This window comes from Coprinopsis cinerea (genome assembly GCF_000182895.1).
Source record: "Coprinopsis cinerea okayama7#130 chromosome 8 map unlocalized cont3.8, whole genome shotgun sequence".
NCBI lineage: Eukaryota > Fungi > Basidiomycota > Agaricomycetes > Agaricales > Psathyrellaceae > Coprinopsis > Coprinopsis cinerea.
In genome coordinates, this window is record NW_003307537.1 from 2,141,482 (window position 1) to 2,168,760 (window position 27,279).

General features: G+C 52.0%; 11 protein-coding genes across 11 annotated transcripts; 5 read left to right on the forward strand and 6 right to left on the reverse strand.

Annotated features, from left to right (window-relative positions):
* Positions 1-2,040: 2,040 nt before the first annotated feature.
* CC1G_15070 (hypothetical protein) lies at positions 2,041-4,414 on the forward strand (the record flags this gene model as incomplete). The annotated part of the gene is made up of 8 exons (XM_002910690.1): positions 2,041-2,086; positions 2,389-2,508; positions 2,574-2,587; positions 2,659-2,761; positions 3,106-3,260; positions 3,361-3,521; positions 3,606-4,179; positions 4,301-4,414. The coding sequence occupies 8 exons, from the start codon at positions 2,041-2,043 to the stop codon at positions 4,412-4,414; spliced, it is 1,287 nt and encodes a 428-aa protein (XP_002910736.1).
* An 802-nt stretch (positions 4,415-5,216) lies between these two features.
* Positions 5,217-5,807, reverse strand: CC1G_15071 (zinc finger domain-containing protein; the record flags this gene model as incomplete). Its single annotated transcript, XM_002910691.1, has 1 exon — positions 5,217-5,807. The coding sequence occupies one exon, from the start codon at positions 5,805-5,807 to the stop codon at positions 5,217-5,219; it is 591 nt and encodes a 196-aa protein (XP_002910737.1).
* Positions 5,808-6,261: 454 nt separating this feature from the next.
* CC1G_03057 (hypothetical protein) lies at positions 6,262-10,922 on the forward strand (the record flags this gene model as incomplete). The annotated part of the gene is made up of 5 exons (XM_001840776.1): positions 6,262-6,302; positions 6,353-7,862; positions 7,928-8,311; positions 8,417-8,609; positions 8,674-10,922. 5 exons carry the CDS (start codon positions 6,262-6,264, stop codon positions 10,920-10,922), a joined length of 4,377 nt encoding a protein of 1,458 aa, XP_001840828.1.
* A 322-nt stretch (positions 10,923-11,244) lies between these two features.
* On the reverse strand, positions 11,245-12,504 carry CC1G_15072 (hypothetical protein; the record flags this gene model as incomplete). The annotated part of the gene is made up of 4 exons (XM_002910692.1): positions 11,245-11,518; positions 11,738-11,958; positions 12,003-12,045; positions 12,215-12,504. 4 exons carry the CDS (start codon positions 12,502-12,504, stop codon positions 11,245-11,247), a joined length of 828 nt encoding a protein of 275 aa, XP_002910738.1.
* A 435-nt stretch (positions 12,505-12,939) lies between these two features.
* Positions 12,940-13,709, forward strand: CC1G_03058 (electron transfer flavoprotein subunit beta; the record flags this gene model as incomplete). The annotated part of the gene is made up of 3 exons (XM_001840777.1): positions 12,940-13,084; positions 13,169-13,364; positions 13,493-13,709. 3 exons carry the CDS (start codon positions 12,940-12,942, stop codon positions 13,707-13,709), a joined length of 558 nt encoding a protein of 185 aa, XP_001840829.1.
* A 792-nt stretch (positions 13,710-14,501) lies between these two features.
* CC1G_03059 (carbonic anhydrase) lies at positions 14,502-16,350 on the reverse strand (the record flags this gene model as incomplete). Its single annotated transcript, XM_001840778.2, has 6 exons — positions 14,502-15,056; positions 15,212-15,288; positions 15,367-15,416; positions 15,517-15,705; positions 15,759-15,854; positions 16,289-16,350. The coding sequence occupies 6 exons, from the start codon at positions 16,348-16,350 to the stop codon at positions 14,502-14,504; spliced, it is 1,029 nt and encodes a 342-aa protein (XP_001840830.2).
* A 1,427-nt stretch (positions 16,351-17,777) lies between these two features.
* Positions 17,778-19,668, forward strand: CC1G_03060 (hypothetical protein; the record flags this gene model as incomplete). Its single annotated transcript, XM_001840779.1, has 4 exons — positions 17,778-18,704; positions 18,837-18,984; positions 19,135-19,252; positions 19,521-19,668. 4 exons carry the CDS (start codon positions 17,778-17,780, stop codon positions 19,666-19,668), a joined length of 1,341 nt encoding a protein of 446 aa, XP_001840831.1.
* A 1,008-nt stretch (positions 19,669-20,676) lies between these two features.
* Positions 20,677-21,856, reverse strand: CC1G_03062 (other/FunK1 protein kinase; the record flags this gene model as incomplete). Its single annotated transcript, XM_001840781.2, has 3 exons — positions 20,677-21,399; positions 21,480-21,652; positions 21,733-21,856. 3 exons carry the CDS (start codon positions 21,854-21,856, stop codon positions 20,677-20,679), a joined length of 1,020 nt encoding a protein of 339 aa, XP_001840833.2.
* A 752-nt stretch (positions 21,857-22,608) lies between these two features.
* CC1G_03063 (other/FunK1 protein kinase) lies at positions 22,609-23,559 on the reverse strand (the record flags this gene model as incomplete). Its single annotated transcript, XM_001840782.2, has 3 exons — positions 22,609-23,142; positions 23,198-23,358; positions 23,439-23,559. 3 exons carry the CDS (start codon positions 23,557-23,559, stop codon positions 22,609-22,611), a joined length of 816 nt encoding a protein of 271 aa, XP_001840834.2.
* A 1,245-nt stretch (positions 23,560-24,804) lies between these two features.
* On the reverse strand, positions 24,805-25,852 carry CC1G_03064 (other/FunK1 protein kinase; the record flags this gene model as incomplete). Its single annotated transcript, XM_001840783.2, has 4 exons — positions 24,805-25,338; positions 25,394-25,554; positions 25,614-25,783; positions 25,848-25,852. 4 exons carry the CDS (start codon positions 25,850-25,852, stop codon positions 24,805-24,807), a joined length of 870 nt encoding a protein of 289 aa, XP_001840835.2.
* A 73-nt stretch (positions 25,853-25,925) lies between these two features.
* CC1G_03065 (hypothetical protein) lies at positions 25,926-27,177 on the forward strand (the record flags this gene model as incomplete). The annotated part of the gene is made up of 3 exons (XM_001840784.1): positions 25,926-26,332; positions 26,394-26,703; positions 26,764-27,177. The coding sequence occupies 3 exons, from the start codon at positions 25,926-25,928 to the stop codon at positions 27,175-27,177; spliced, it is 1,131 nt and encodes a 376-aa protein (XP_001840836.1).
* Between the last annotated feature and the right edge of the window lie 102 nt (positions 27,178-27,279).

Sequence of the window (27,279 nt, forward strand, 5' to 3'; positions counted from 1 at the left end):
ATGCACTTTTGGTTGGAACCCGGAACTACGGACGCGCGGATGTATACGTGGACTGTAGTATCATTGAACTTTGTTTCGGCACTATATCTCCATCATCTGCTAGAATTGCATACGAAGTGTGATTGTACAGCTTAAGAGAAGAACACGCGAGAAACCGAGCTATTTGGATACTTGATCTCATTCAAAAAGTCTGGGTGCAAACTACATAGAAACATAGAAGATCCGCATACTTGTTCATGGCTGGCATGGTACTATCATAAAAAGCAGGATTCAAAGAGTCTGGTGCGAAAAGAGTATCCCTGTTGTCGACAAGTTCCCTGGCGGGCGCCTATTTTAGTGCTGCCAGTGCCAGCGTTGGCAGGTCGAAGGATCGTTAAGATTTGTATTTCTGTCATTTCTGTCAATAGCAAAAACATGTAACACTGCGTGGTTGAACGTTAACCATGACCATTCGTGTGGCCTACTAGATGATTGGGCCCCAGTGATTCTGCGAGAGTCTATAGAGGGAAGGTGAGCCATGGATAGTTTCCATGTACATCTATGCAAGCCCAGTGGACTAACCGACCTTTCCCTATCCCACGTAGCTTCCTATACTTCCTACTGCCAAGATTCCGACTGACCTTGGTCTGACCAACGCTCGTTACCTTGCGAAGCAAGGTTTTCTCCCAACCTGTATTACATAACCCCCCTGACCATTTGGGCAAAGAAGTACAAACAAAGTCTAGAAACCCCGCATTCCCTCTCGACCGAGACTCCTCCACCAAACCTTGGTCTCTTCATCTAACCAGTTCAAACGATAATCATCCGTCAACAATGTCTCGTATTGCTTCTGCAAAATCTCGTCGTCAAAGTCGCGCGGCGACCGGATCGACTCTCGGCCCCGACTGCGCGACAGGGCGTCGTACACGTTGAACAACGGTCGTCAAAACCGTCCGGGGCCGTAATCAAATCCATGACCACCTTCCCTATCGTTTGGCCCTACGATCGGTAGTCGGTGAATTATGCTGGTGTGATTGGACATTGCCCACCCTCTTCCAACCCTGTCAACCTTTGCGCCCGCGCACGGTCCAGAGGATGCTGAAGAACAACATCATTTGCTCCTTTGTCGATATGGTCCGCGGATCCGCCACAATCTCGACACATTGTCCGTCACTTTCGCGCCCACTGCAATCTCCAGCAAACCTGGCAACAGCGCCCTCATCTTCCTTCGCTCCCCTTCAAGCTGCCTCATTTCCTCCCTTTCCCTTTCATTCCATCGTCGACGAACCGAGTGCCGCGGAGTAACCAGAACGACATCATCCCACTTTGCTTTAACTAGGCCGTGATGCATGTTCAAATCCGCCCAGGATTTGGTCCAAGTGGTCTCGGGTGTGGTCAACTGGATGTACAAACACTCGAACGCTGTAAGCATTCGCTGATCTCCCTATGGGCATTGTCGACGTCGGACTCGGGGACCAATGTGGTGAGTGTCGACTGGGAATTAGCTTCAGTTGGTCTGCAATGCCCAATGCAGTGTCGCCGAACCCTCTGCAGGCTCCTCCATGCTCCATCCCCAGTTTCTGATTCCTCCATTGCCCTCTCCCTTGTCCTCGATGCCCAACTCTTCAAGATCAGAGTATGTTCCACTATCGTGCTCGGCAGAAGTGCGCGACTAGTAATAAAATTGAATGTTTTGATTCATCACCTTAACCCGGGACTCTGCTCCAGTGTAGAATCATTGGAAGGTCAATTCCCGGTTCTCATCCTCCGTAAGGCATTAGTATAGCCTGCGTCAGCAATTTCAAGTGAGGCCTGAAGCGCAAGGCAGGCAAATTGAGCGCCGCGTGAGCGAGACGGAAATGAGCCATATCTACCTCTATGTTTGCTTCGCAAGGTATAAGCGTCGGCGTAGCCGACCATTCAGATCATCTCTCGACAAGCCAAGATTTAAAGCCGTAGCCAAACAACGCACAAACACCGGAGTCCCCCTATCACGGAGTGTTGCGCGGCTGCGGCAGCGTCATATCTCCCCACCTTGACTCTTTACCAACGACAACAATAATGTCCTCAGAATCGACAAACAACGAGATCCAGGTCAATATTAAAGGTGCGTACTATTTCTTATGGAATTGAATTAGCGAGGCTAATGAATGACATTCCTTGTTAACTACAATCTAATCAAATGGCGCCCATCGCTCCAAAACCTGGACGTTCACGATTTGAAACGGCTTGCTCGCGATTTCAAATGGGGCTTCATTCTCTGTTAAATGGATGCGCTGGAAACCATGTGGAACCATTGGAATCTCGACTTTGGAATCTCGCCTTCACTCTTTCTATCCGAAACCCCACGGAACTCGAAACCAAACTCACTCGGGTCCTGGAATAAACGACCGTATCCATAACACACAGGCCCCAGCGAACTCAAGCTACAAATTACGATCTCGACCGACAAGACAGTGCAGGAACTCAAGCAGGCCATTGCAGAGAAGAGCGATGTCGCGGCTGATAGGCAGAGGCTGATTTACAGCGGTACGCTCTATCTCGTTCTAGTTTCATGCCATTCGCCTTCATAACTCAACGAACACTGCATTTAGGTCGAGTCCTTAAGGTATAATGACTCCAAATCTGCTCAACGAGAACGGTATTGACGATTCGTTCGGCGCCCTGGTGGTGACATAGGACGAAGACCTCCTTTCGGTATACAAGATCCAATCATCACATACGATCCACATGGTCAAAGGTGTGGCGAAAGGTGCTGGCTCAGGTTCGGGGTCGTCAACAGGTGCGATAATACTTCGTTTATCCGTCGACAATGGAACTGACTATTGGGCCGCCTTCAATTGCGCCACGCACTTATCTCTCAACCGAACCTTGTCGATCTCCACATATCGATATGCTCGAAACCGCATTCAACTGCCGCCGCTCACTCATTCCGCTCGCTCATTGTATTTCAACGAATCCGCCCGTCCTGGTTCCACCCCACTCATTATTTCGCCCTTCACGGTATTCACTGCCTTCCTATCGCACTCTCCTTCAACCGCACTCATCTCCTCTCTTCTCCAAACTGATCACTTCACTCAACCACCACCCACCGCACCGCCTTTCGTGATTCAACGCAACCTACAGGCGCCTCAAGTACATCCCAACCCCTCCCTCGAATGCAGACAGGCCAAAACCCACACGACCCTCTCACACAACTCAACAGCCACATGGGATTCGGTGCAATGGCTGGTATCAACCCCTTTGCCGATATGGGTTTGAATCCTAACGATCCCAACATGGTGAGTTCTTTCTCTTTTCTCTTTTCTTCCGTCTGGAGGATAGGAAGCCCCCGTTCCTCCTCGCACGTACCCCGAACACCCACTAACCCTTCACTCCCAGATGCAAACAATGTTCAACTCGCCCCAATTCATGCAACAAATGGCCTCCATGCTCTCCAACCCCGCTATCATGGATCAAGTCATCGCCATGAACCCCCAATTGGCGGGCATGGCACCTCAAATCAGGCAGATGTTTTCCAGTCCGATGTTCAGAGAGATGATGTGCGTAACCTAACCCTTCTTCCTCTTCTTCTCAGTCCACACCAACTCGCACGCTCACGCTGAATGTCATTCCCAATTTAACAGCTCGAACCCAGATACCCTCCGCAACATGATGAACATGGCCCAAATGATGCAAGGTTCGGGCATGGGTGGTATGGGAGGTATGGGTATGAACCCATTCGGAATGGGCGGTGGACAGGCGTCCTCGTTCCCCGCACCGGGCGTACCGAACACAGGATCCAACCAATCCTCTACTACGCCTTCCTCCGAGTCGACGAACAATAGTAATAACACTTCAACGACGACACCGGGTGCAGGCACGGGTGGAGGTGGAGGAGCAGGAGCAGGAGCAGGCGGGCCGATGCCAATGCCATTCTTCAACCCTTGGTTCGGCGGGCCCGCCGCAGGCGCAGGTACAGGTACCCCTGGTTCCGGTACAGGCGGCGAGGGTCAGGGACAAGGAGCAGGACAGAACCCCTTCGCCGGCAACCCCTTCTTCAACCCCGAATTTATGCAACAGATGCAGCAGATGTGGGGTGCTGGGGCTCTCGGGCCTGGATTTGGCGGGCTGGGGGCCGGTGGGCTTGGGTCTCCCGCTGCTGCTGCTGCAGGTGGGGACACTCGTCCTCCTGAAGAGAGGTTCCAGGTTCAATTACAGGTTCGTTCGCCTAGAAGCCCGTGTGTAGTACTTTAACTGACGATTATTTCTTTCTTTTCTTTCTCTTTCTTTCTGCACGTTCCCCTTCGCGCTACATCGTTTTCCTTCGACATCCCACCAGCAACTCCAAGATATGGGTTTCACGAACGCACAACAAAACATTCGCGCGCTGCTAGCGACGGGTGGGAACGTGCATTCCGCGATTGAGTATATCTTAGGTGGTGGGGGGTTGTAACGGAAGGGACTCGAGAGGAGTGTGTACCATAGGAGTGTGCCCCGGACGTTTGAGGTGGTCACTGGTTACGGTTCTGTGGGAGGCCTGGGGCCGGTGAAATTTCAAACACCACGCTGCCAAACCACATACACGACAGACTTTTATTTCTATGCGGGAGGGAGGGAAGTTCAAAGCGCTTTGAGAAGTGGTGAATTATTTGATATCCGTCGAATTTACTCGACTATTGTACATACGACGTATACGGATGCATATTTTCTAATTGGACGAGGCACCTGTCTTACTGTCGGTCGTCCCTCCATCGCCCATAGCGAGAGGTGATGAGCATGATCCTTGGTGCCCACGACGACAAGCGCCAAGATTCAGAGACCCGAGTCGGGTACTTAAAACCGAATGGTAAAAACCTACCCTGTCAGCGGCGACTGGTCGAATTCGGGCTTTGCTTTCTCTAACAGTTAAACTTAGTAGCCAGGGTATCGATAAACTGAGTCTTTTGTACGCTTTGTCCAACTTGTTCAGATTCTCATTCAAAAAAGTCTTGAGTGTAAACTACACAGAATGTCAATGAGATTTCGCATATATGTGGGATGGAAATGACAACTGTTCTTTGAATTGATGATCTATCGATTGAAGCATCGTTCTTGCTTTCCTCTGTACCTGATGGGAAGAAGCTCGAGCACATATGGGCTATCCATATCCATTCAGAAACGCTCAAGTCCAGGTCCAACTCCAAGCGGTCGTCGTCATCTCAAGAGAGGTGGCAGCGGCTGCAGAGTCATCGCTCTCATGACCACTAGCCACATGCTTATCCGAGTCTATGCTTGCGGGACCCATGTTGTTTCAGGCTCCATTTGTGTTTAGTTACAAAGTCACATCCAGGAAACTGACATTCGTGCCGCTCAGCATGGGGATCGTGTATGACAGCATGGTTTATGATCAGGTTGTGTTTGTATCTAGTTACGAAGTTACAGCGGGGAAACTGGCATGCGAATTGCTCAGCGTCGGGATCGTGCATGATGGCGTGCCGTTTCAGGGACCTTTTGTGGTTGGCTACGAATTCACAGCCGGGAAACTGGCATGCAAGTGCCTTGGGATCGTGCGTGATGGCATGCAGTCTCAGGCTCGCTTTTTTTGTGGTCACAAAGTCACAGCCGGGAACCTGACATGCACGTGGCTTGGGATGCACGCTGGAATACAGTTGCAGGCTCCTTTCGTGTTCGGATACGAATTTACAACCAGGAAACCGACACGGGAATGCGTTGGGATCATGCGTGATGGCATGGCTTAAACTTTCCAGGGACTCTCGGAACCTGGTTGTGAAAACACAGCCGGGAAACTGGCAGGGGAATCGTTCGATGACAGTGTTCGGGCCGTGCACACGTCGTTCGTGAGCCATTAGTTTCGACCATTTCTCAAATTCTTTATTGCATGTGGCACAGACGAATGGCCCCTTCCTCGGTGACATGACGCTGCTGTGTAGGCGGTAGCCGAAGTCGATGGTTTTCAAGCTTGAGGACAGAGCATGGGATCACTCCTGACTTTTATATTATTCCGAATGGGTGATTTGACCTTCAGTATTGCCAGTACTCTGTGGAGACCACCAATTTCCAGCGGTCCAAATCCAAGCGCTCTCATGGTCGCTTGGACCTTTGTAAGCGCCCACCAACTAGGAAAATTGTAATCGGTGAGGATCGAACTTGTGGCCTCCGAGAGATAAGATAAGATGCGCATCTCATCCTCCCGCGCGATGGACCTTCACCGCGACCCAGATCGAGCTCCGAGAGTGAGACATGTCGATCCCAAACGACTCAGAAGACATGTTTGGCCTCTGAACTTTGGACAAAACCACCATGTCGACCGCGCGTAACAATCTCGACGGCAATTCTTCGTCGTATGTGGGTTTTCCGACCAGGCCCCGCATCCATACTGACGTTGCTCAAGTTCAGACTCGGCTGAATACGCAACCGCGCTCTCAACGCCTGTTATTTCCACTTTGCGGTCGACAATGTCTGTCACACCGCCGCCTCAAGACGCACAATACAGCACTGCAGACGAGCTTGACGCGGACAACGCCAACCTCGCCAAATCCAGGTCCAAAAACAAACGGTTCCCAACGATCGACTTGTCCGATGGCTCTGGCTCCGACTCAAACGAAGGGATAAGGGCCACGTCAAGTAGTTCTTCCAGCCCCCCTTTGCGACCACCAAGCACGGCCACCTCGAACAAATTTTCGAGCCTCCCCAAGATTATCACTTCCCAAACCTCTGATTCCTCTTCACCCCACTTTGACTATTACGACGACGCCTATGATAACTGGCAGTTTTCAGCGTCTCAAGAGGAAGAAGCTAGACTCGGGTCCAAGTGGTCGCCTGACAGCGAATTCAGCGCCGTAAACTCGACGCCGGGCTCTTCCTACATTGCGTCTTCACCTTTTCCTCGCTCTGCCAGTGGAGGCCCTAGCGCCTCGCGCCGTTCGCCTATTGCTAAGTGGTCGCCGCTAAGCCCGGACACACACGAAGCGGATGGTGAACCGGAGGAGGATGAGGGAGGGCTGAGGCGACCGCACCTCCCACCCCGCGAGACTACAAATTCCGAGGTGTTCATTCCCACTGCTCAGTTTCACGATAGCGTCCAGAGCGAAGGAGGGGACTATCACTCTCGCGCGCTCCAGAACGTCAAGTCCTACCGGAACGCTTTCTCCCAGTTACCACCAGGTTCAATCCAGAACGGTGTAGCCCCTTCTCCAAAGCCCGACGCTCCGCCCCATACTGATTCATCTTCATCTCCTTCCCTCCACGAATCCGACACCACTGATGCATCGTCAACCTCATCCTCGCATCATTCGTCCACTGAAACAGAAACCGATACGGACTCGGAAGGAGCGTTGAACTATACGCACGGGCACCCCCTCCAACGCATGCCCGGAAAGGTCAAAGGTTTCACCTCAACCGCGTACTACCACCACAAACTCCACCCCCCTCTGCCCCGTCAGTTCGCCAAACTCGACCCCGAGAAGTATCTGCACCACGGGTACCTGGATCCATGGCAGCAGCTGCACCTATTCGGCGAAGCCGAAGACGACTTCGACAGCAGCGACCTCGAGAGTGCGGAGAGCGGCACGACACACACCACCGCAACGCACGAACCAACCGACGATGAGCTCGAGTACGAGTATACATACGACGCGGAGGAGGCGTTGAGCTCGTCTTCGTCGCTGGGTGGTGATAAAGGAGTGAAGAAGACCAAATCGAGGAGGGGAAAGTCGTTCCATCTACCGATGGCGCATACGTGGAGCGAGACGGGACACGATGTGCGCGTTCTCCTGAGGTCGATTGAGACGCAGATAGCGTGTCAGCGGCGCAAACTCGGCGATCCTCCTCTGGCACTGCTGGATCCCATCTCCAATGCGATGCTCAACGAAGGGCAGTTTCATGTTGACGCTAGGAACCTCGTACGCTTTGCTATTCCCCACGTCGTGCGTTAACTCACTGTGTTGGTATCGGTTCTATCCTGTAGATAATCTTCCCACTGCATACACCCCTCTCGCCCTACACCCCTCCACCCACGATCAAGCACCTCCCACTATCGTCCCCCGAACTCCGTCTCTTGCTCGAACTCAACGTTGGTGAAGTCCGGAATGACCGGTGGAACCATACACCGCCTATTCTGGATGTTTTGTATGTTTCGGAGGGTGGGGAGAAGGGACTCTCGGGAGTTGAACCTGGGACAGAAACACTCAAGGGCTCGGATGGCGATTTGCCCGTCGGGAAGGACACGGAGACTCAGGAAGATGATATGCATGTGCAACTCGTACTTGGCCGACTCGAGCCCCTTTCCAGCGTCGTTTCCCGGTTCGAAACAGTTGAACAGTACATTGACCTGTTCAGGCAGTTGCTTTCTGTGCGTCACCTTTGTACTTGCCTCCTAACAAAGTAGGAACCGTAACGCCCATTCATTACTAACCTAATGTTCTATCGCCCCTTCTACTTCTACTTCTACTACTAGGGCCTGGCATTCCTAAACTCGCAAAGGATCTACAACCTCAACTGCGCCTCGCCCGATTCGTTCATGGTTGACCGCGTCCCCGTCGTCCCGAGTTCGCTTAGGCCATCGCGTTCGACAGAGTCGTTGATGAGTGTTTTCTTGTCGAGGGAGGGCGGGAGTGGGTCCGTGGGGAGTGTTAGTGCCGCGTCTACTGGTGCGTTGCGCCCTCTTTTCTCCATTTACATAGCACACTAAAGAGTTGTCTAAAATCATGTCAGGTCTCTCATCTACCTCCTCATCGACATCAATGGCCGGCAGCGGCAGCGGCAGTGTTACTACCTCCTCCTCCTCCATCCCGTCGTCCGCCGACTCTGAGTCGCGTGGCTCGACGGACACTGGCAGCGCCTCGACAACAACGGCCGATTTCTCCACCTCCTCCCCCACCGGCGAAGTTGAAAACTCTGAATCGGAATTGGGATCGGTGGGGAACAGGCCGATCTATTACTTTGTGGATTTTGCGGATGCGAGGAGGATGTCGCATGTTTCTGGTGCGGTTTCTGGTGCTGGAGGTGGGTCGCTGTTGGGTGGGGAGGGAGGGAAGGTGGAGGGTGGAGTGGAGGTCGACGGGGATGGGGATGGGGATGGGGAAGGTGAGGGTGAAGTAGAGGTTGAAGGGGAAGAAGAAGGAGAAGGGAAGAGGGAGAGGGAGAGGGAACGGGAGGAGAAGCAGGAGGAGCGAGAATCTACCTCGATTCGTCCTGAAGACGTAGAGGAACCGCAGCCAACGCCTACTCCGACTGCTTCCAATCGTACTTTTTCTTCTGCTGCAGGGTCGCCTCCACCACGTTCTACTACCGACTCGCCGCCCCCACTACCACCCCGACAACCGTTCAACCCCTGCGCACAGCACGACGTATACTCGCTCGGGATGTTGTTTGGGAGGTTGATCGACGAGGCTGGCTCTCGTTCGAGGGGTGCTGAGTCCGTTGCTGAGCCGCAGCCTCAGGTACTTGAACCCGAATCGGATAGTGTCCAACCCGAGTCGCAGTCCAAGTCTACATCCCAGGATGTCAGAACCTCTCAAGACGTCAGAATATGTCAAGACGTCCAACCATCCCAAGAGCTTCCCCGCGTTCCCCCACACAAACTCAAACCCGACCTCAACCTCAAACTTAAACTCAAACAGACCCTTGAAGCCCATTTCACGCTTTTGGTGCAGGCTATGACGTCTGGTGGGTTCACGGCTGATGAGTCGAGGCGGTTGTGTGATATGATTGCGGGGAAGTGGGAGGGTGGGGGGCGGTTTACGTTTGAGGTGTGTGGTAGTTGTAGTAGTAGTAGTAGTGGGGGTGGGGAGGGAGGGGTGAGTGAAGGGGTGAGTGGAGGGGTTGCGGAGGGAGGTGTAAGTGGGGACAGAGGTGAGGGTGGGGAGGGAGGTAGAAGTGGGGAGGAACCCGCGGAACACGTTGGCGCTACAATGTTAGAAACAACGTCTGGTGGTACGAGTGGTGGAGTATGGGTGGGTGAGAAGGGGAAGGAGGCGCGTTTGCGGTTGGAGGATGGGCGAGGGCGAGCTGAAGGGGCGGTGTCAAGTGGAGGTGTATCGAGAGGGGGTGGATCAAGGGGAGGAGGAGGAGGAGAAGGTGACGCAAGGGAAGAACGAGTACAAGAGGAACGTGATGGAAACGAAGATGAAGAACATGAACATGAACGCGCCCATGTCCATGCCGTCCATTCGAAGGACTACGGCCACCCACTTCTCCATCCCCAACTCCGCGAGCCGTATCCCTACCCGTCGCCACAGCGCTCGCCGAGATCTCCTGGTTTTGACATTCCTTCGACAGTTCCATCCGGAGACAACCACCCTCGATCTCGTGAACACGTATTCGAAGAACCTAGGCCGCATCGAACACATGGCAAAGGCAAGAAGGATGGCGACGAAACGGCGAGTACGACTGTTGCAGCTCGACCCGACCGACCACCCGTGTCCCACGTCCATTCGTCCAGGATGCTCCATCGGCCTGCGGTACGTGTGTTCGTTGGTGGGAATGAGTCGGGGGCGAAAGGTGTGGGTGGTGAGGATGAGGAGGAGGAAGACTCAGACCAAGAATTTGATATTAACGAGATTGAGGAGGACTATACGCACCCGAATTATTATTATGATGGGTCGTTTGACTCGGATCAGGGTGAGGGGTTTGGACGTAGTGATGTTGCGAAGGGATCTGCGTTTACGGGACGTGGTCATCGTCATCGTGGAAGGGAGGACGTCGGGGGTGGGGGTGGAGACGGTGATGGGGACGGTGATGGGGATGGGAATGGGAATGTAGATGAAGAAGAGCAAGAACGAGAACGAGGATGGATCCAACGCGGTCGAGCGGGAACGTTTGTTGCGCAGGTTGCCATTCCGCATTCTGCGGATCTCAAGGAGATTGGGATTAGTGCTGGGGCTGTGACTGAATCCGCTGTGCATGGGGATGGTGTTGGTGTTGGCGTTTGGAGGAGGAGGAGCGGGCCTGTTTATGATTGACAATCATAGTAGGTGGAAGTGGACTGACCTCCTGGAGTGATGTTGTGTTCGGGGTGGGATGGTTGTGGCCTGGGTATCTTTATCAGTTACTTATTTTACGATTGGTTTGCGGATTTCTTTGGTTTGGTTGTTCGTTTTTACTCGTATATTGATTGGACTTGGTATTGGGACTGTGTCTGTTCAATTCTTTGTTTTCTTCGGCTCTGTAGGCATGGGACGTTCGGTATTGCTATCACATTGGGAACGTACGTATACTATTTTCTGTTGTTATTATGGGTACATTGTGCTCTCCGCTCCTTGTATATTCTCCAGGCCTCAGGCCTCAGTGCTTGGCCTTCAAGTTCATGATGAACCGCGAAGCGCTCGAAAGATAAGATCCTCCCCCAGAGATAAGATAATCTCTCGACGTCTGCGCAGGAAACACATGGGGCGCGATCGTGGGAGCAACCTGCCGCATTACCCCACGCGTTCCGAAAGTCCCGTCCGAACCGACGACCGGCGGGAACCTTTCGTCCCTCGTCGTCGCTGTCCTCTCGTTGGGTTGTTTCTTGGTGTTCCTTTGTTGTTCTTGTTTTTCGGTACGCCTCGTCTCGTCTCTATGTTTAGGGTCATTGTTTAATCATCTTCCCTGATTGTGCAGAGGGCTAGAGTGAAATAACATTGGTGGAAGAAAGATGCGACCTACACCAGCGAGATTGGTTAACATCCTCGTTCCTGTTAAACGGTGCGTGTGTCTCTTGGTTTAGGTTTTCGATTCTATGAATTTGTACTGATGAATGTTCTCGATCATTTACGCCTACATTCGAAACTCTTACATTGAATACGTGCCATGGTGTTTGGATTTTTGGTGCTTTTGCGGTTGGACGGTGAACTTGGACGTTGGACTGGTGACTTGAACAAACGTCGTCTTCTTCTTTGGGACGATATGGCGTTGAAACGCGGTACCCCGGAACTGCTTATACCACACCTCTACCACGACACCTGTATGGAACTTGCCCAAACCTCCCCCAACGGTCGCGGTACCTCCCTGACACCTCTACCACATCCCCGACTCTCAAACTACGACAATCTACAACATACACCCCTCCCTACTCCCTGAACCATGCCCCCGACCACTCTTTTGCTGTCGAACCCCTTCCCTCAACTGCAACTCCCAACAGAGCCGTAGACTATGCTGTCAAGATCCGAGTCAACCCCCAGCAAACGGGTATTGATACTAATGTCAAGCATTCGATGGTGGGTTTCTAGTCCTCTTCTCTGGGCAGAGGTAATAGGGATAGGAAAGAGCTGACGGATTTACTCGGTTTTTGTTTTGTGAATTCGGTGGTGGTGTGTGTTGTGTTGTGGATTGGTTGTGGTGGTCCATCCGCTGTGGTTGGTGGTGGTACTGGTGTTGGGTTGCGACGTGTAGAACCCGTTCGACGAGATTGGTGCGTTTGTATGGTCCCTTGTGCGGGGTATCGTGTGCTAACGGAGGGTCATCGCTCGTCTCCCCTCCTCGTCCGTCGTACCTTCTCGCTTCTACCGATGGGTTCTTGCTGGCACTCGCCCTACCGACTCCTTCTCGCACCCGTCCCTCCATCGTGCCTTGCCCGTCCTCTCATTCATGTCGTTCCCCGCACCCCGGATGCCAACCAACCAACCAACGAACAGCCGTCGAAGAAGCAGTCCGCCTCCGCGAAAAACTCAAAGCCGACATCGCCTCCATTAAAGCTATCAGCATCGGTCCTGCCAAGGTCTGTATTTTTTTTACTTTTACTCTGTATAAGGCTGGATGAACCGGTTGGACTCAATGTTGCTACGCTATTCTATTGTCCGACCTCCCCACCTCAACCTCCATAATCTAACCGAACATTCCCAACGTTGGCTTTGCCTGCCTCTCGCCCTCTGACGTCCCTCGACGCCGAACGCCCTTGACACGCCCGACGTCCTGAATTGTCCACTTCATCGCTTCAACAACAACAACGCAACAACACAACCCCAACAGTCCGTCGACACCCTCCGCCAAGCCCTCGCCATGGGCGCCGACTCCGCCATCCACGTCGAAGTAGCGGAGAACACGACCGTCGAGCCGCTCGCAGTTGCCAAAACCCTCAAAGCCGTCATCGAGAAGCAGAACGAGGGCAAGGAGGAGAAGGATAAGATTGATATGGTTATCCTCGGTGCGTTTTGTGGTTCTAATTCTTTACGAAACAACCCAAAACAAAACTAACCCTCCCCTCCTTCCCTCTCCTTTTGCATAACAGGCAAACAAGCCATCGACGACGACTACGGCGTGACGGGCCAAATGCTCGCAGGGCTGATGGGCTGGTCGCAAGCGACGTTTGCGAGCAAAGTCGAGTTGGACGCTGCGAAGAAGGAGGTGAAAGTTACTCGGGAGATTGATGGTGGTGGAGAGGAGGTGTTGTGTAAATTGCCGGTGGTTATTACTACTGATTTGAGGTGCGTTGTTTTTTTTTCGTTTTCTTTGCCCCTCTCATTTCTCCCTCCCATCCCCTTCCCCTCCCTCCCAATCCCACACCCACACCCAATCACTCACACTCACTCACACCCACCCACTCACTCAACAGGCTCAACGAACCCCGCTACGCCTCCCTCCCCAACATCATGAAAGCCAAAAAGAAGCCGCTCGAGAAACTCGATCCCAAAGCCCTCGGCGTGGACTTTACGCCCCAGCTCAAGACGCTCAAAGTTGAGGAGCCGCCGAAGAGGGTGGGCGGTGGGAAGGTGGGGAGTGTGGAGGAGCTGGTTGGGAAGTTGAAGGAGGCTGGGATTAAGGCTGTTTAGATGGATGTAGGGGGTGGTTGGGTGGTGTGTGTGTGTAGATGTAGGTCCTACATAGGGGAATGGAGGTTTGGAGTTTAAGGAAGGAGGAGTAAAAAGGTCGTTCGAGGTGGCGGCGTGGCTGGAGCTCGAAACTGGAGCAGTTCGTCAGGGTCACCGGTCACCCCCATCCATACCTTGTCATACTCTTTCAAGAGCATCCGCGGTGCTTGGCTACTTGTAGAGACATATATGTAGTAGCATAAGTGTCCGGCCCCTTGAAACATGGAATTTCTTTCTTGATTTTTTTTTTTTTCTCTTTGTTGTTGGAGTTGGGACTGGTCAACTGGCATCATCGACATCGTACCCTTCGAGTGTCGCATCCCGAAAACCGCAAGCAACTGCATATTCATAGGTGACTTTAAGCGCTCAAATCGGATCCGGAGGAAAAAAAAAAAAAGAAAAAAAAAAAAAAAATCGGAACGTGGTTTTTCATTTGTTTCATTTTGTACGCGTGTCTGTCGTTTTTCGAAAGGGCCTACACCTACATCATCATATGTACCAACAAGGGACCGGGAACGCGGAGGAGGGACCAAGGTAGGAAATATGGCACCCATATGGTACTTAATGATGACCGGACAACGAATCCGTCGGGCTTTGCTATTCCTATGTATTGTTGGGTCCGGTTCTGGCGCATCACTGCCTGGCAATACAAGTAGTGGCAAGAAAACAAGTAGTGTTGTTGCCCTCTTATTTAATGTCGCGACAAATCTATATTTATGATGGGATCGAGCTCGAGGGGGTGTGTCAACATGTTCACATTGACAGGCGTTTCAAGTCGAATTGAATTAGTCGCAGGACTTGTGTGAGAGCCGGGAGGGGGGATTGGCTTAGGCTAGGGATCGCCGGGAGTTGTTGGAGGAAACGGGATACGGAAGATATCGATGGGGGTCTGTGGGGTATTATTGCTTGTCGAGGAGAAGCGAGAGGGCGTTGGTGGGGATTCTTCTCGTCGTCGTCGTGCGTCGTCGCAGTACGGTCCGACTCTGGAATCATGGCGTCGTCACGGTTGGCGGCGACTTGCTCATCTTCATCATCATCTTCTGGAGAAATCATCGTCATCGTCATCGTTGTCGTGGTGGTGGTGGTGGTGGAAGAGGCCGAGGTCGAGGTCGATTTGAGGACAGAATCGAGTGACGGTACGCGCGGGATCTTTTTTCCAGGTGGACCGATTGAGACGTCCAGATCCACGATTTTGCCGGTTTCGATGTCGTATACCCAACCGTGGATGAAGAGGACATGGGGTCTCGGTTTCGGCCTGGGCTTAATCGCATGGATGTAGGGGTTGGACGTGTCGGGACTGCCAGTCTTCTCGGAGGTCACGTCGAGATCAGAATCCAAGTTGGAGTTGGAGGTCGACTTGTTCAGACGTGCGTAGTGCTGTTTTTTTTTTTTTTTTTTTTACAAACAAGGTTGTTGGAATAACTTAGAGGATGGAGAAGAAATGCGGGGGGAAGTGGACTCACGTTTCGGACGATAGTGCTATCCGCGATTCTCCTGACCGTGGATTTGACGTTTTCTTCTACTAGGGCGCGGAATCCAGCTGGAAGGAAGAAGACGATGAATATTAATGTCAGAGGGGTGGGAGCCGGGAAGGATGGTAGGGGCGGGTAGGACATACGTTCGTGAAGGGGAGGTTCGGGGATACGGGTGTGGTTCTTGAGTCGTTCCCTTAGGTCAACGATTTCAGGTCTAACCGTTCGAGAGAGGCACAGCAAATATAAATATTAGATTTGTCGTTTATGGGGAGGTGATAGAAAGCTCAGCGCACCTGTCGGACGAGGCGTACAGCTCTCGGAGAGGTTCGATCCAATTGTGGATAGCCGACTGAGCAGCGTCGATGTTTGGACCCTTGGGGCGGGACATGATGGCAGACGCGACGCCGCCGCAGCCGTAATGTCCCATTACGATGATGTGGTGGACGTTTAACGCTGAGGTTGCGTAGGCCAGGGCAGATTCTCTGAGGTGAATAGTTAAGCAAAGCAAAAATCGGAGGTGCCGGGAAGGACTCACACGTTCGGGTCCGTGGAGAGAAACTGGTTGGCAACGTTGCGATGTGCGAACAGGGTGCCGGGTTGAGCGTCGAAGATGGTTCCTTCGCTCACCCTACTGTCAGAACATCCTAGAAACATGAATGGTGGGGCTGGAGAACTTGATATCGTCAATTAAACGAAGAAGCAACGTCAATGGAGTGGAGATTGTACCTTGTCCTTCATGAGCCAGTTTCTCTAGTAGCTCTGGGTCTACGGATTCCCTGAAAGCTTTGTTTCCTTCGCTGAGGAGTTCAAGCTCTGTTTGCGGTGTACTGTCTTCGTCATGAGGCCGAAACGCGATGGGACGGGCGAACACGAGCGAGGCGGTTGCCAGAACCAGACTGAAGCGGGGTAGTAGAGAGAACCGGACCATGGCTGATTTTTGAGAAATTGACTGATTCAGGTGCGAGTAAAACTGACTCTTGAGGCCAGACGAGAGAAAGCCATTTAACAAGTAGAAAAAGAGTTGAGAAACACGAGAAAAGTGGGTTCGGAGACAAGAGGTCTCACGCGCGGACACGCCTATGCTTATGCACGGCAAAATCTGGTTGCTGCCGGGCGGCCCGGCACATACAAGTCGACTCTGAGAGTCGAGGGTCGAACCTGGCTCCAGGCTTCGTTTACGATCAAGGCGGGTTAAGTATGCAAGCCTTAGACAGTTAGACTTACACATGTCGGGGGTCTCGACTCTTCTTCTTCGCAAGTTATCATCTTGAAGGATCTCTCTCCATTCCACGTCTGTTAGCCTGGTTCCAGTTGGTGGGAGTTGGGGGGGTCTAGCAAGCACCATGGCACTACTACTACTACCACCGGGTCCGAGGGCTCGATTCCTGCTTGATCGTGGGCATGAACGCTTGAGCGTCCGACTCCGACTCCGCCGCCTTCGTACTTACTACATACCTCCCAGTGTACGTGCATCTCACCATTCCATTCCGCAGTTGAACATCATCAGTCGGCCTGGTGTTATCAATAATAGCTAGGTGTGTCTCAATTTAGCGAGAGAATAGGAGGTTCTGACCCGGTGAAACACGCGTATGCTGCACGCCCACCCAAAATTACATCTAAAGAGCGAAAGGAGCGCAATAATAATAACTCAGTACTCAGATTCTCGCGTCGCTTGGTACATACATATATTTGCGAGTCGGTTCCAATGGAGACTGATGGGCTGGGTTTGTGGGGACAACTTGAACACGCGTTCTGGTCGCGACCCACCACCATCTTCATCGATTCCACGAATTGGGCGGACCACTGAGTCATCCCGCCTAATAATAATATTCACCGTCCGGTGAATATAGCTAGATAAGTTGCAGGGAAGGCAGGGGTATAAAAAGAACTCGAGAATACTAATCATTCCTCCGAATTCGAACTCGATCTTTCAGCTGAAAGAAAGAACTCAATCATCCTTTCTCTCTTTCTCAGCCTCGAGGCTACACCAAACCACTGCCGACGCGAACTAGGGGTGCCAGTTATATATATATATATAGCACCAGACACACGCGACACCGACCAACCAGCTCGGACAAGAGCACGAACCCACCACACATACCAAGTCCCAACTAACTAACCACGACCTGGACCTACTTGACCGATCCACCAGGTGGTTAACCGATTGATATATCCGCCTTTGTTCGGGAAGGGGCATATCACTTTTGGTTTCGCCGCGCGTTGAATAGTCTGGAACGCCCTCGTTCTCTTCCTTTCACTGCGGACGCGGAGTGATTCCCAGCACAGTTACGACGAACGCGCAGTACGAGCACGGCCATCGCTTTCGAGGAAGACGGGTGGGTGTAGCTTTCGACTAGGACGGGCATATCAACTGACACAGCGCGCACAGACACGTCGAGGAGGACGGACGAGTATATAAGTCCAACGTTTCATCCACACCGCATTGCGATACTCATCGTCCTCCATCACCATCTTTCAATCTCCAACCCGAGCCTCCGCATTCCTCGTACATTCCATTCCGAATCTCTGTGACAGACCACCAAGGTTATCTACAATGCCGACTTCGACTTTGAACAACACATCACACCAGCCCCCTCTCAAAAGACGGAGAACAGAGGACGACTCTGCTATGGATGCCAGTGCTGCGGCGGTGTGGGGAGGAGGAGGATGCCCGCATTGTGCGCATTGCGCTGCGCTTCGTTCGCAAGCGTCGTCTTCTCTGCCTTCGTCTTCCCAACCTTCACCTTCCCAAGCCGCGATTCCCCAACCCGCCTCTCAATCATCGACCTCCGAACCCTCACCCTCGACATCTCAACTCACACAACCTTCCCAGCGTCCCTCCGAACCCACTCACAGCCACCCCACACCTTCCCAACCCACTGGCACCTCCCCGCCAGACCGCCCCACCCCACCGCCCTCCTACACCCTAACACCCCCACCAACGCGCTCCCCCGACGTCTGGTTCGACGACGGCTCCGTCGTGCTCCAAGCCCAAAACGTCCAGTTCCGCGTGCACCGGACGATGCTCTCGCGGCACTCGGAGGTGTTCAGGGATATGTTCGAGATCGGTCGGTTGGGGAGCTCAATCAACGCTAGCAATACACCCCAAGCCGCCGACCCTACGCCCCTCGTCGACGGCTGCCCCCTCATCATCCTGCACGACGACCCCACCGACCTCACCCACCTCCTCCTCTCCCTCTACGACAAACCCCACACCACGACCGACGCCCTCCCCTTCGCGACCCTCGCCGCCCTCCTCCGCCTCGGCCGCAAATACCACTTTCCCTCCCTCTACGCCGAGGCTCTGCGGAGGCTCCAATCGGAGTTTCCAGCGAGTTTGGAGGAATGGGAAAAGTTGCCTCAGACGTATACGTATATCGTGGAGGAGGAAGGACTGTTGTTTGATATTGTTAATTTGGCGTTGGAGATGGAGGTGCACGAGGTGTTGCCGAGTGCGTATTATTTGTGTGTGCAGGATTTGGTGAGTGCCTTCTACATACTTGGCCAGGTTCTTGTCGCGCTCTTTGCGGCATGAGCATGATACTTGGACCTTGGTGCTTTTTCTGTAACTCGATGCTTACACGCCTTTTTTTGGTGGCTGGTGGTGGTGCAGAACGACCTCCTCTACGGCATCCCCCGTCCAAACTCGCCCAACGGCCCAGCGATGCTCCCGCCACACATCAAGAACCTATGCATACAAGCGCGCGAACGACTCTTGGCGTTGCAGTACGATATGACGTTTGCGTGGATCGATCTTTTAGGTGAGCTTTCATCTTCCTCTCCCTCTCTCCCTCTCCCTCTCTCTCTCTCTCTCTCTCTCTCTCTCTATACCTCTCTGTCTCTCACTCACACGCACTCACTCTCACTCGCTCGCTCGCTCGCTCACTCACGTTCCCCCCTTCGTGATACAGGCAACTGGAACCAAGAAGACCACGGCGTCAACACCGACTGTCTCAAACCTGACCACTGCGGGCGGATAGCGGGCCAGTTGGTGAGGGAGGTGTTTTTGCCGTTGCCGGAGGTTAATCGGTGGGTGGTTTTGTTCTTTGCTCACTGTTTCCTGTCTCCTTTGCTCGCCTTTTTTTTCCTCACACTTTTCTCTTCCTCGCTTTTTTTTTCGCTCCCTTGTCCGCCCTCCCCTTTTTCCCTTCCTCCTTTTCTCCCTTCCTCCTTTCCCCCTTTCTCTCTCGCACCATCACACCATCACAAACCCTCTCTTTCCAACCCCTCTCCCTTCCTCCCTCCCTCTCAACCAACCACTAACCCCCTCCTCCCCTCCTCCCCTCTCGCAACACAGAACCCTAGAAAAATGGACCGACTTTACGACCTACACGCCCCTCGTGAACCAGCTGTGCGCTGTATGTCTGGAGGATGCGAGGGTGTGCCATGAGGCGGGGAGGAGGAAGGTGTGGGAGGGGTTGAGTGGGGTTTTTGGGTTGGGGTAGAGGTAGGGGGAGGTGGGGAGGGGGAGGATGGTGAGGGAGAGGAGAGAGGAGAGAGGAGAGGGGAGGGAGGATGGGGAGGGAGGATGGGGATGGGACCTATGCCTCATGCATCATCTCATTGGATTCACCCCCGTATGCATCTCTATTGGTGTTTTAAACTTTAAGATCTGATGTCTAAGGTGTAATGTCTTGTCATGACCATGACATTAACCGCGGTACCATAACCCATAGCCATAACCACGGTCATGACCACGACTATGACCACGACTTCTGACCACTACCATTTGAACTACGACTATGACCACCACCATTTGAACCACGACCATGGCCACACTTTTTCTATCGTCAACACTTAGTAGAGTACTTATTATATTCGAATACTAGACACCCTGTTAATTGTACACCTTCTAATCGATTCTACGATGAATACTATGAATACTGTACACTAGTCTCCCGTAGTCTGCACACCAACGTTAACGTTGAAAAGTTCTGCAGACATCTAATCCGATCCTTCGAGCTCTGTATTCTCGGGAGTGGGATCACACAGGGGGTGACACTGTCGAACGAGAGGATGGGGATGATCCAGCGAGGGTGTGATCTAACGAGAGCATGATCCAACGAGAGGGTGATCGAACGGGAGCATGATCCAACGAGGGGGTGATCTAATGAGCGAGAGGATGATCGAACGAGAGGATTATGATGCGTGCACTCCTGGTCACTCGTTCGTTTCTTGTGGAGGGCTTTCGTGCGAGACGCGTCGCGTCGCGAACTAATCAACGCGACGCCGAGAATTTGATCGGGATTGCATACTTAGGGGTAGGGATCCCTGTCCGTGGACGTCATACTAGTATATTGACAATAGCTTGAAACCCTGGGTGCCTCAGGACTTTGTTAGCCTACTTGGGTGCATAGTACTCATTCCCGTAAGACGTTAAAACGATATCTTAATATCTATTCCAAAGTCGATGCCATTGACGTTGACGCGGACGTCCCATCGGATCCGGAATACTACGCATGACTGCCAGTGGCACGCTCACTGACCCTCTCCCTCTCCATCTCCATCTCCCAGTACAACTTCCACATCGACATCGACACTTGATCCGGCTCCGATAGACGATTTGAAACGGTCTCCAAGACGTTGGAAAACTTGTGGTATATGTCGGGACGAAAGTGTTCTTGTGCCCATCGACAACGAGTGCCGCTGCTTGCAACTTGAGGCCGCTGGGTATCCTGGGGGTGTATAGATTTATGAAGCTGGGTATCCTGGGGGTATATAAGCTTTTGAAGCCGGGAATCCTGGGATATTGACTGATGGGCGTGGGCATCCTGGGGTATGGTCTGAAGCCGGGTATACTCGCTCCGGAGGTCGTTCGCGAGGTTGAAAAGGTCCTCCAAGACAGTGAGAGTATCCTCATCCCTTCCGCCGCACCTGTTCAGTGCGTTCAACGGTGCATAAGGAAAGCAGATGGTCTCCAGTTTGCCTGGAGAGGATTTCATCGATGTGCCCTGGACCCCGGGGAACAAATCGAAGAACGCTTTCTCCCACATTTCCACATCGACTTGCTGAATGTCGTCGTGAACCAGGACAAAGGCGCACCAGACCATGAGCCAGTAGAGTGACTCCAGGTCGTGCAAGTAGTGTCGATGAAACTCTGTCTCGAGTGGTAGGAGACTTGAAGGCGCAAGGAAGAATTGTTTCTCCACCTCGACGGCCGTGAATTCCTTTGTGCCCTGATACGATCATACGAGCCACTGCACATCAGTATACTTATATATAGTCGACATTGACCTAAGGTGATTTCGAACCTCACCAAGATGGGATCTGAATTATGACTAGTAGCTCCAACTTTGCGATACTCCTTGCAGTATTCCAGATCTGCGATTTTGCCGTAGTAACTCTCGCTTTCCTCGTCGAAATAAATTAAACAGTTGTCGCCGCTGATGTCTCGGTGGATAAGCCCTGCTTCTCGCAAGAGATTCAACCCTGAAGAGAAGAAAGAATTTGTGAGATGAGAAATGCCTACTAGTAATCGGAGTACTCGACATTGATGAAGTCTACTGTACCTTTGACAATGTCTTTGCCTATCTTACAAGCTACCTTCAAACTCGGGACTTTATAGAACGTCGTGCACGAGTTCTCCTTGAGAACTATGCGCCGCCGAATGCGAGTATCGTCGTTCTTAATCATAGCTGACGCGTAGAGTCGCCGATGCGTGCTGGATAATCGAGAAATGAGGTTGAAAGAACGGCTTTACGTATCTATGTACCCGATTGCTCACCTCATAATCCAGATGAACCGCGATAGTATCATCCAGGATCATTGATCACGGGCGTCTACTGGTACATCATGATCATGATGACCTCCTTCGGAGTCTGTACTGATCTCTGCTATCTCTGCCTTTGTAGGAATAGGATCGCAGGCGGAACGAGGACGCTAAGGATGTGTAAGTGAGGGGAAGAACGAGTCCAAGAAGTGAATTCAAAACGAATACATCGAGACGTAATCGATGCCCAAAAGACAGACTCCTCAAAACAGGTACCCAAATAGATTTGTATTGTTATTTGTGGGGGCTGGGGTTTAGCGGTCTAGACTCTGAATATGAAACTCTAGAAAAAGAAGAATGAGCGGGGAGAAGTGCAGAGCGGAAGAACGACCTAAAGGTAGAGTCGATGATGAGGCGATGAATGAAAGACTTTGAGGACTAGAAAAGCGTCTAGAAACGAGATGCTGAGCGGGGAAAACCTAAAAATGGTACAAATGGCCAATTCCAAAGGCAAGAACTGTAATACAGCACATCTTGCCGTCGGCCCAGACGGACTTTAGTTACTATGATGGGCACTACTCGAGTACAATCTACTGAAGATGGCTATTCAAAAAAGTGGCCATAATCTGCGCCGCGATGTCGACACGGGCGGACTTTGAGAGGACAATTATAGGCGTCAATCAGGTCCCACGGGTATTCCACATGGTCTGCTGTTCGTCAGGCTTCCAACGCTGTCCAAGACTTTGGAGAACTTGCCGTATATGTCGGCATTAAAGTGTTCCTGAGCCCATCGACGACCGCCGCTTGCTTCCTGGGGTATCTTTTGAAGCCGGGCATATTCGTTCCGGAGGTCGTTCCCGAGGTTGAAAAGGTCATCCAAGGCAGCGAGGGTATTCTCATCCCATCCACATTCCTGCAGCGATGACGACAAATCGCCAGGGAAAGCGAGCGCCAATCCTTTTCCCGATACCGATTTCACTGGTGCCTCAAATGGGAATAATTGGAAGAACGCTTTCTCCCACATTTCCACATCGACTTGCTGAATGTCGACGGGAACCAGGACAAAGGCACACCATACCATGAGCCAGTAGAGTGACTCTAGGTCATGCAGGTAATGCCGGTGAAACACCAGCTTGGGTGCCTCGCTCCTATGAGCACGGCCAATGAATGATCCCTTTTCCACTTCGACGGCCATGAAATCTTTCGTGCCCTGGTGCCGCACATCAGTATATTCGGCATTGACCTAAGGTGATTTTGACCCTCACCGAGATGGGATCATGAGCTCCGATTTTAAGATATTCCTTGCAGTAATCCAGATCAGTGATCTTCCCGCAGTGACTCTCCCTTTCTTCGTCGAAATAAATCAAACAATTGCTCGCACTGATGTCTCGGTGGATAATGCCTGCTTCTCGCAAGAGATTCAACCCTGAAGAGAAGAGAGAATTTGTGAGATGAGAAATGCCTACTGGTAATCGGAGTACTCGACATTGACGAAGTCTACTGTACCTTTGACGATGTCCTTCCCAATCTTGCAAGCTATCTTCAAATTCGGGACTTCGTAGAACGTCGTGCACCTCTCCTTGAGAACTATGCGCCGCCGGATGCGAGTATCGTCGTTCTTAATCATAGCTGACACGTCTCCTTGGCCCGTTCCCCTTTATCTAGAGTCGCCAATGCGTGCTGGTTAATTGCACGTTGAAACTTGTCGCTGTTCGAGCAATGAGTTTGAAAGAACGGCTTTACGTATCTACCCGATTGCTCACCTCAGAATCCAGATCTCATAATCCAGATGAACCGTGTTATCAATGATCATCCAGGATCATTGATCACGGCGCGGGCGTCTACTAGTACATCATGATCATGATGACCTCCTTTCGAGTCTGTACTGATCTCTGCCTTTGTAGGAATAGGATCGCGGGCGGAACGGGACGCTGAGGATGTGGGATTCAGGAATCGTGGATGAACAAAACGACCTAAAGGTAGAATCGATGAGGCGATGAAAGGGTTTGAGGACTAGAAAAGCGTCGAAAAACGAGATGCTAAGCGGCGGAAACCTAAAATGGTGGACATGGCCAATTCCAAAAGCAAGAATGTCGACTACGGGAGACTAACATGTATGTCGAAACAACTTAAAGTGCAGGGTAAAATGGGAGAGGAACACCAAGCAGACGCAGTGAAGAGGAGGTGGGCGGGAAGAAAAAAGGCCGTATGGCACAAACAAGGAGAACAATGAGGGTGAGCTGGGGGTGAAGAGAACTGAGATGCAAAGACTTTTCGGGCACCCTGTAAAGGCTGATTCCGTATTCGGAAGGTGAAGTGCCAATTTTAGTATGAGCTGGCATGCGCCATGTGCGTAGTAGTAGTTACCAGGTTGCAGCTATTATGAACACGTGAAGTAGCAATCTGGTGTGAGCAATGGGCGTCAGGACTCGGAGAAGCAACGAGCAATCAGGGTGTATGTACGAAGAGGGCCATTCAAGGTTTTTGTGGGCTAGAGTGTGACGTCGTTGAGGCGGTGGAGGTCCTGGATACTAGGGAGGAAATAACGATTGGGGCACAGGGTCTCCAGGTCCACACCGGATCTGGTCGGCGTCTGAGTCTTGAAAGAGGACCCTACTTGGAGCGCCGAAGCTATTGAAGTGTGGAGGAATGAATGAATGCATTTTTAACAACACTCTTCCTAATACTGTTATACAGCACATCTTGCCGTCGGCCCAGACGGACTTTAGTTACTATGATGGGCACTACTCGAGTAAAATCTACTGAAGATGGCTATTCAAAAAAGTGGCCCTAATCTCTAGTAATCTGCGCCGCGATGTCGACACGGGCGGACTTTGAGAGGACAATTATAGGTGGGCTATTCAAGCGTCAATCAGGACCCACGGATCTTCCACATGGTCTGCTGTTTGCCGGGGGGAAGACGGCTTCCAACACTGTCCAAGACTTTGGAGAACTTGTCATATATGTCGGCATTAAAGTGTTCCTGAGCCCATCGACGACCGCCGCTTTCCTCCTGGGGTATCTTCTGAAGCCGGACGTATTCGTTCCGGAAGTCATTCCCGAGGTCGAAAAGGTCCTCCAAGACATTGAGAGTGTCAGAATCCCATCCAGATTTATCCAGCACATACGACAGTTCACCAGGGCAGTAAAGCATTTCCGCCTTCCTACTGATGTTCTCCGATGTGTCCAATGGGAACAACTCGAAGAACGCTTTCTCCCACATTTCCACATCGACTTGCTGAATGCCGTCGGGGACCAGGACAAAGGCGCACCAGACCATGAGCCAGTAGAGTGACTCCAGGTCATGCAAGTAGTGTCGATGAAACTCCGGCTTGAATGGTAGACGACCAGATGGTGCAAAAAATGATCGCTTCTCCACTTCGACGGCCATGAAATCTTTCGTGCCCTGGTGCCGCACATCAGTATATTCGGCATTGACCCAAGGCGATTTTGACCCTCACCGAGATAGGATCATGAGCTCCGATTTTAAGATATTCCTTGCAGTATTCCAGATCAGCAATCTTCCCGCAGCGACGTTTGGTTTCTTCGTCGAGATAAAACAGACAGTTGCCGCCGCTGATGTCTCGGTGAATGAATCCTGCTTCTCGCAGGAGGTTCAAGCCTGAAGAGAGACTTTCGTGAGTGTCCCGTCTAGCGTTTCAAATCGTCGACTTTCTTTACCTTGTACAATGTCTTTGCCTATCTTGCAAGCTACATTCAAACTCGGGACTTCGTAGAACGTCGAACAACTGCGCTTGAGGACTATGCGCCGCCGAAATCGAGTGTCGTTCTTCATCAACAGTGCAGGATAATCGTGAAAGATCGGTCCTGTATCGCCTGGCAACTCTTCGCTACAGATGAATCCCAGCAAACGTCGGGCTGATGCCAATCGATGATCACGGGCGTCTAGCGGACCTCATTCGGAGTCTGAACTGATTGCTTCTACCCTCCATCACGTCGACGTCGTTGTTGGAACTTACCAGTCCCCACCTCATGCCAGAAACTCGCGGCATCAAACGCGCTAGACCTGGCGACGAGTCGCCAGACTCCTCGCCGCTGTCTACTATTTTCGTTTCAGAATCGGATCTAGAGTCCACCCTATCAGACCTGGAGGATTTCAGAATCAAGCGCTCAGAAGCTGTGTGGTACGACGACGGGAACGTTATTTTACAAGTCGGCGATACTCGGTTTCGTGTGCACAAGAGCATTCTTTCAGCTCAATCTCGAGTCTTTCGAGAGAGGTTCCTTGAGAAGCCCGAGGCGAAGAAGACGAAGGGGAAACCGGGCGGCGGCCGTCCCCGTCGTCCGAGATTTGTGGATGGAGTCGAGGTTGTCCGTCTTGAAGGCGACAGTGTCCAGGACTGGACCTATGTCCTTCAGATCGTCTACGACGGGCACAGGTCAGTGTGGCGATACCAACCAACTGAAATAATGTTGAAGAAAATGCGCATATATGTACAGGACTTACCGCTCAGACACGAGCTATCCGTTCTCGGTGGTCAGAGCCATGCTTACCCTAGGCGACAAATACGGCTTCGAGTATCTTCGATCGCAAGCGGTTTACCTCTACGAGAAGACATTTCCGTCCGACTTTTCGACGTTCTCTGGCATCTACTACTCTCCTAGTACCAACATGAAGATGACCGAGAAATGGATTAGGATGGACGCCCGCACTACACTTGTCGACGTTGCTGATATGGCCAATCTGTTTGGGCTTATCGCGTGCCTTCCGGCGATATACTACCTCGTTGTTTCCCAGAAGGACTTTATGGTGAGCCTTTCACATGTTCGACCGGGCCACTGTATCCGGCTGGGCTGACCGATGGTCTAGTCTTGTATTGCAACAGGTTTTGCTCGTGAAGACGGAACGAGGGCTATATTCTCCCGCGATTTCATTCAAATCCTACTGTCTGGTCGCGAGAAGCTTATCACTGCAGCAGCTAGGAAGATGTTCAACTGGCTCTGGAGCATCCCCGAAATCATTCCCGCTGCCGGGAGCTGCAAAGACAAGATTTCATGTCGGAACTCTCTTCGAGAGATCCATGCAAAGTACTGGTGGCCTTCGTTTCCGCCATCAAAGATTTTGGGACAATGGAACACCCGTTATGCGCAAGATTTGTGTCCGGCGTGCGCGAAGGTAGCACAGGCTGAGTTTTGTAAAGGGCAGAAGGAGGTGCGGAAGGATCTGCCTGGTTTCTTTGGTCTTTCGGCATGGGAGGAGTTACAGAATCGGGGACGGGCTTAGTTCATATTCCAATTGTTACTACTCATTGCGCACGTCAGACATTGATCATTGTAGCAGACAGTGAAAACGTTGCTGGAACAACAGAGAGCGTACAACACATGT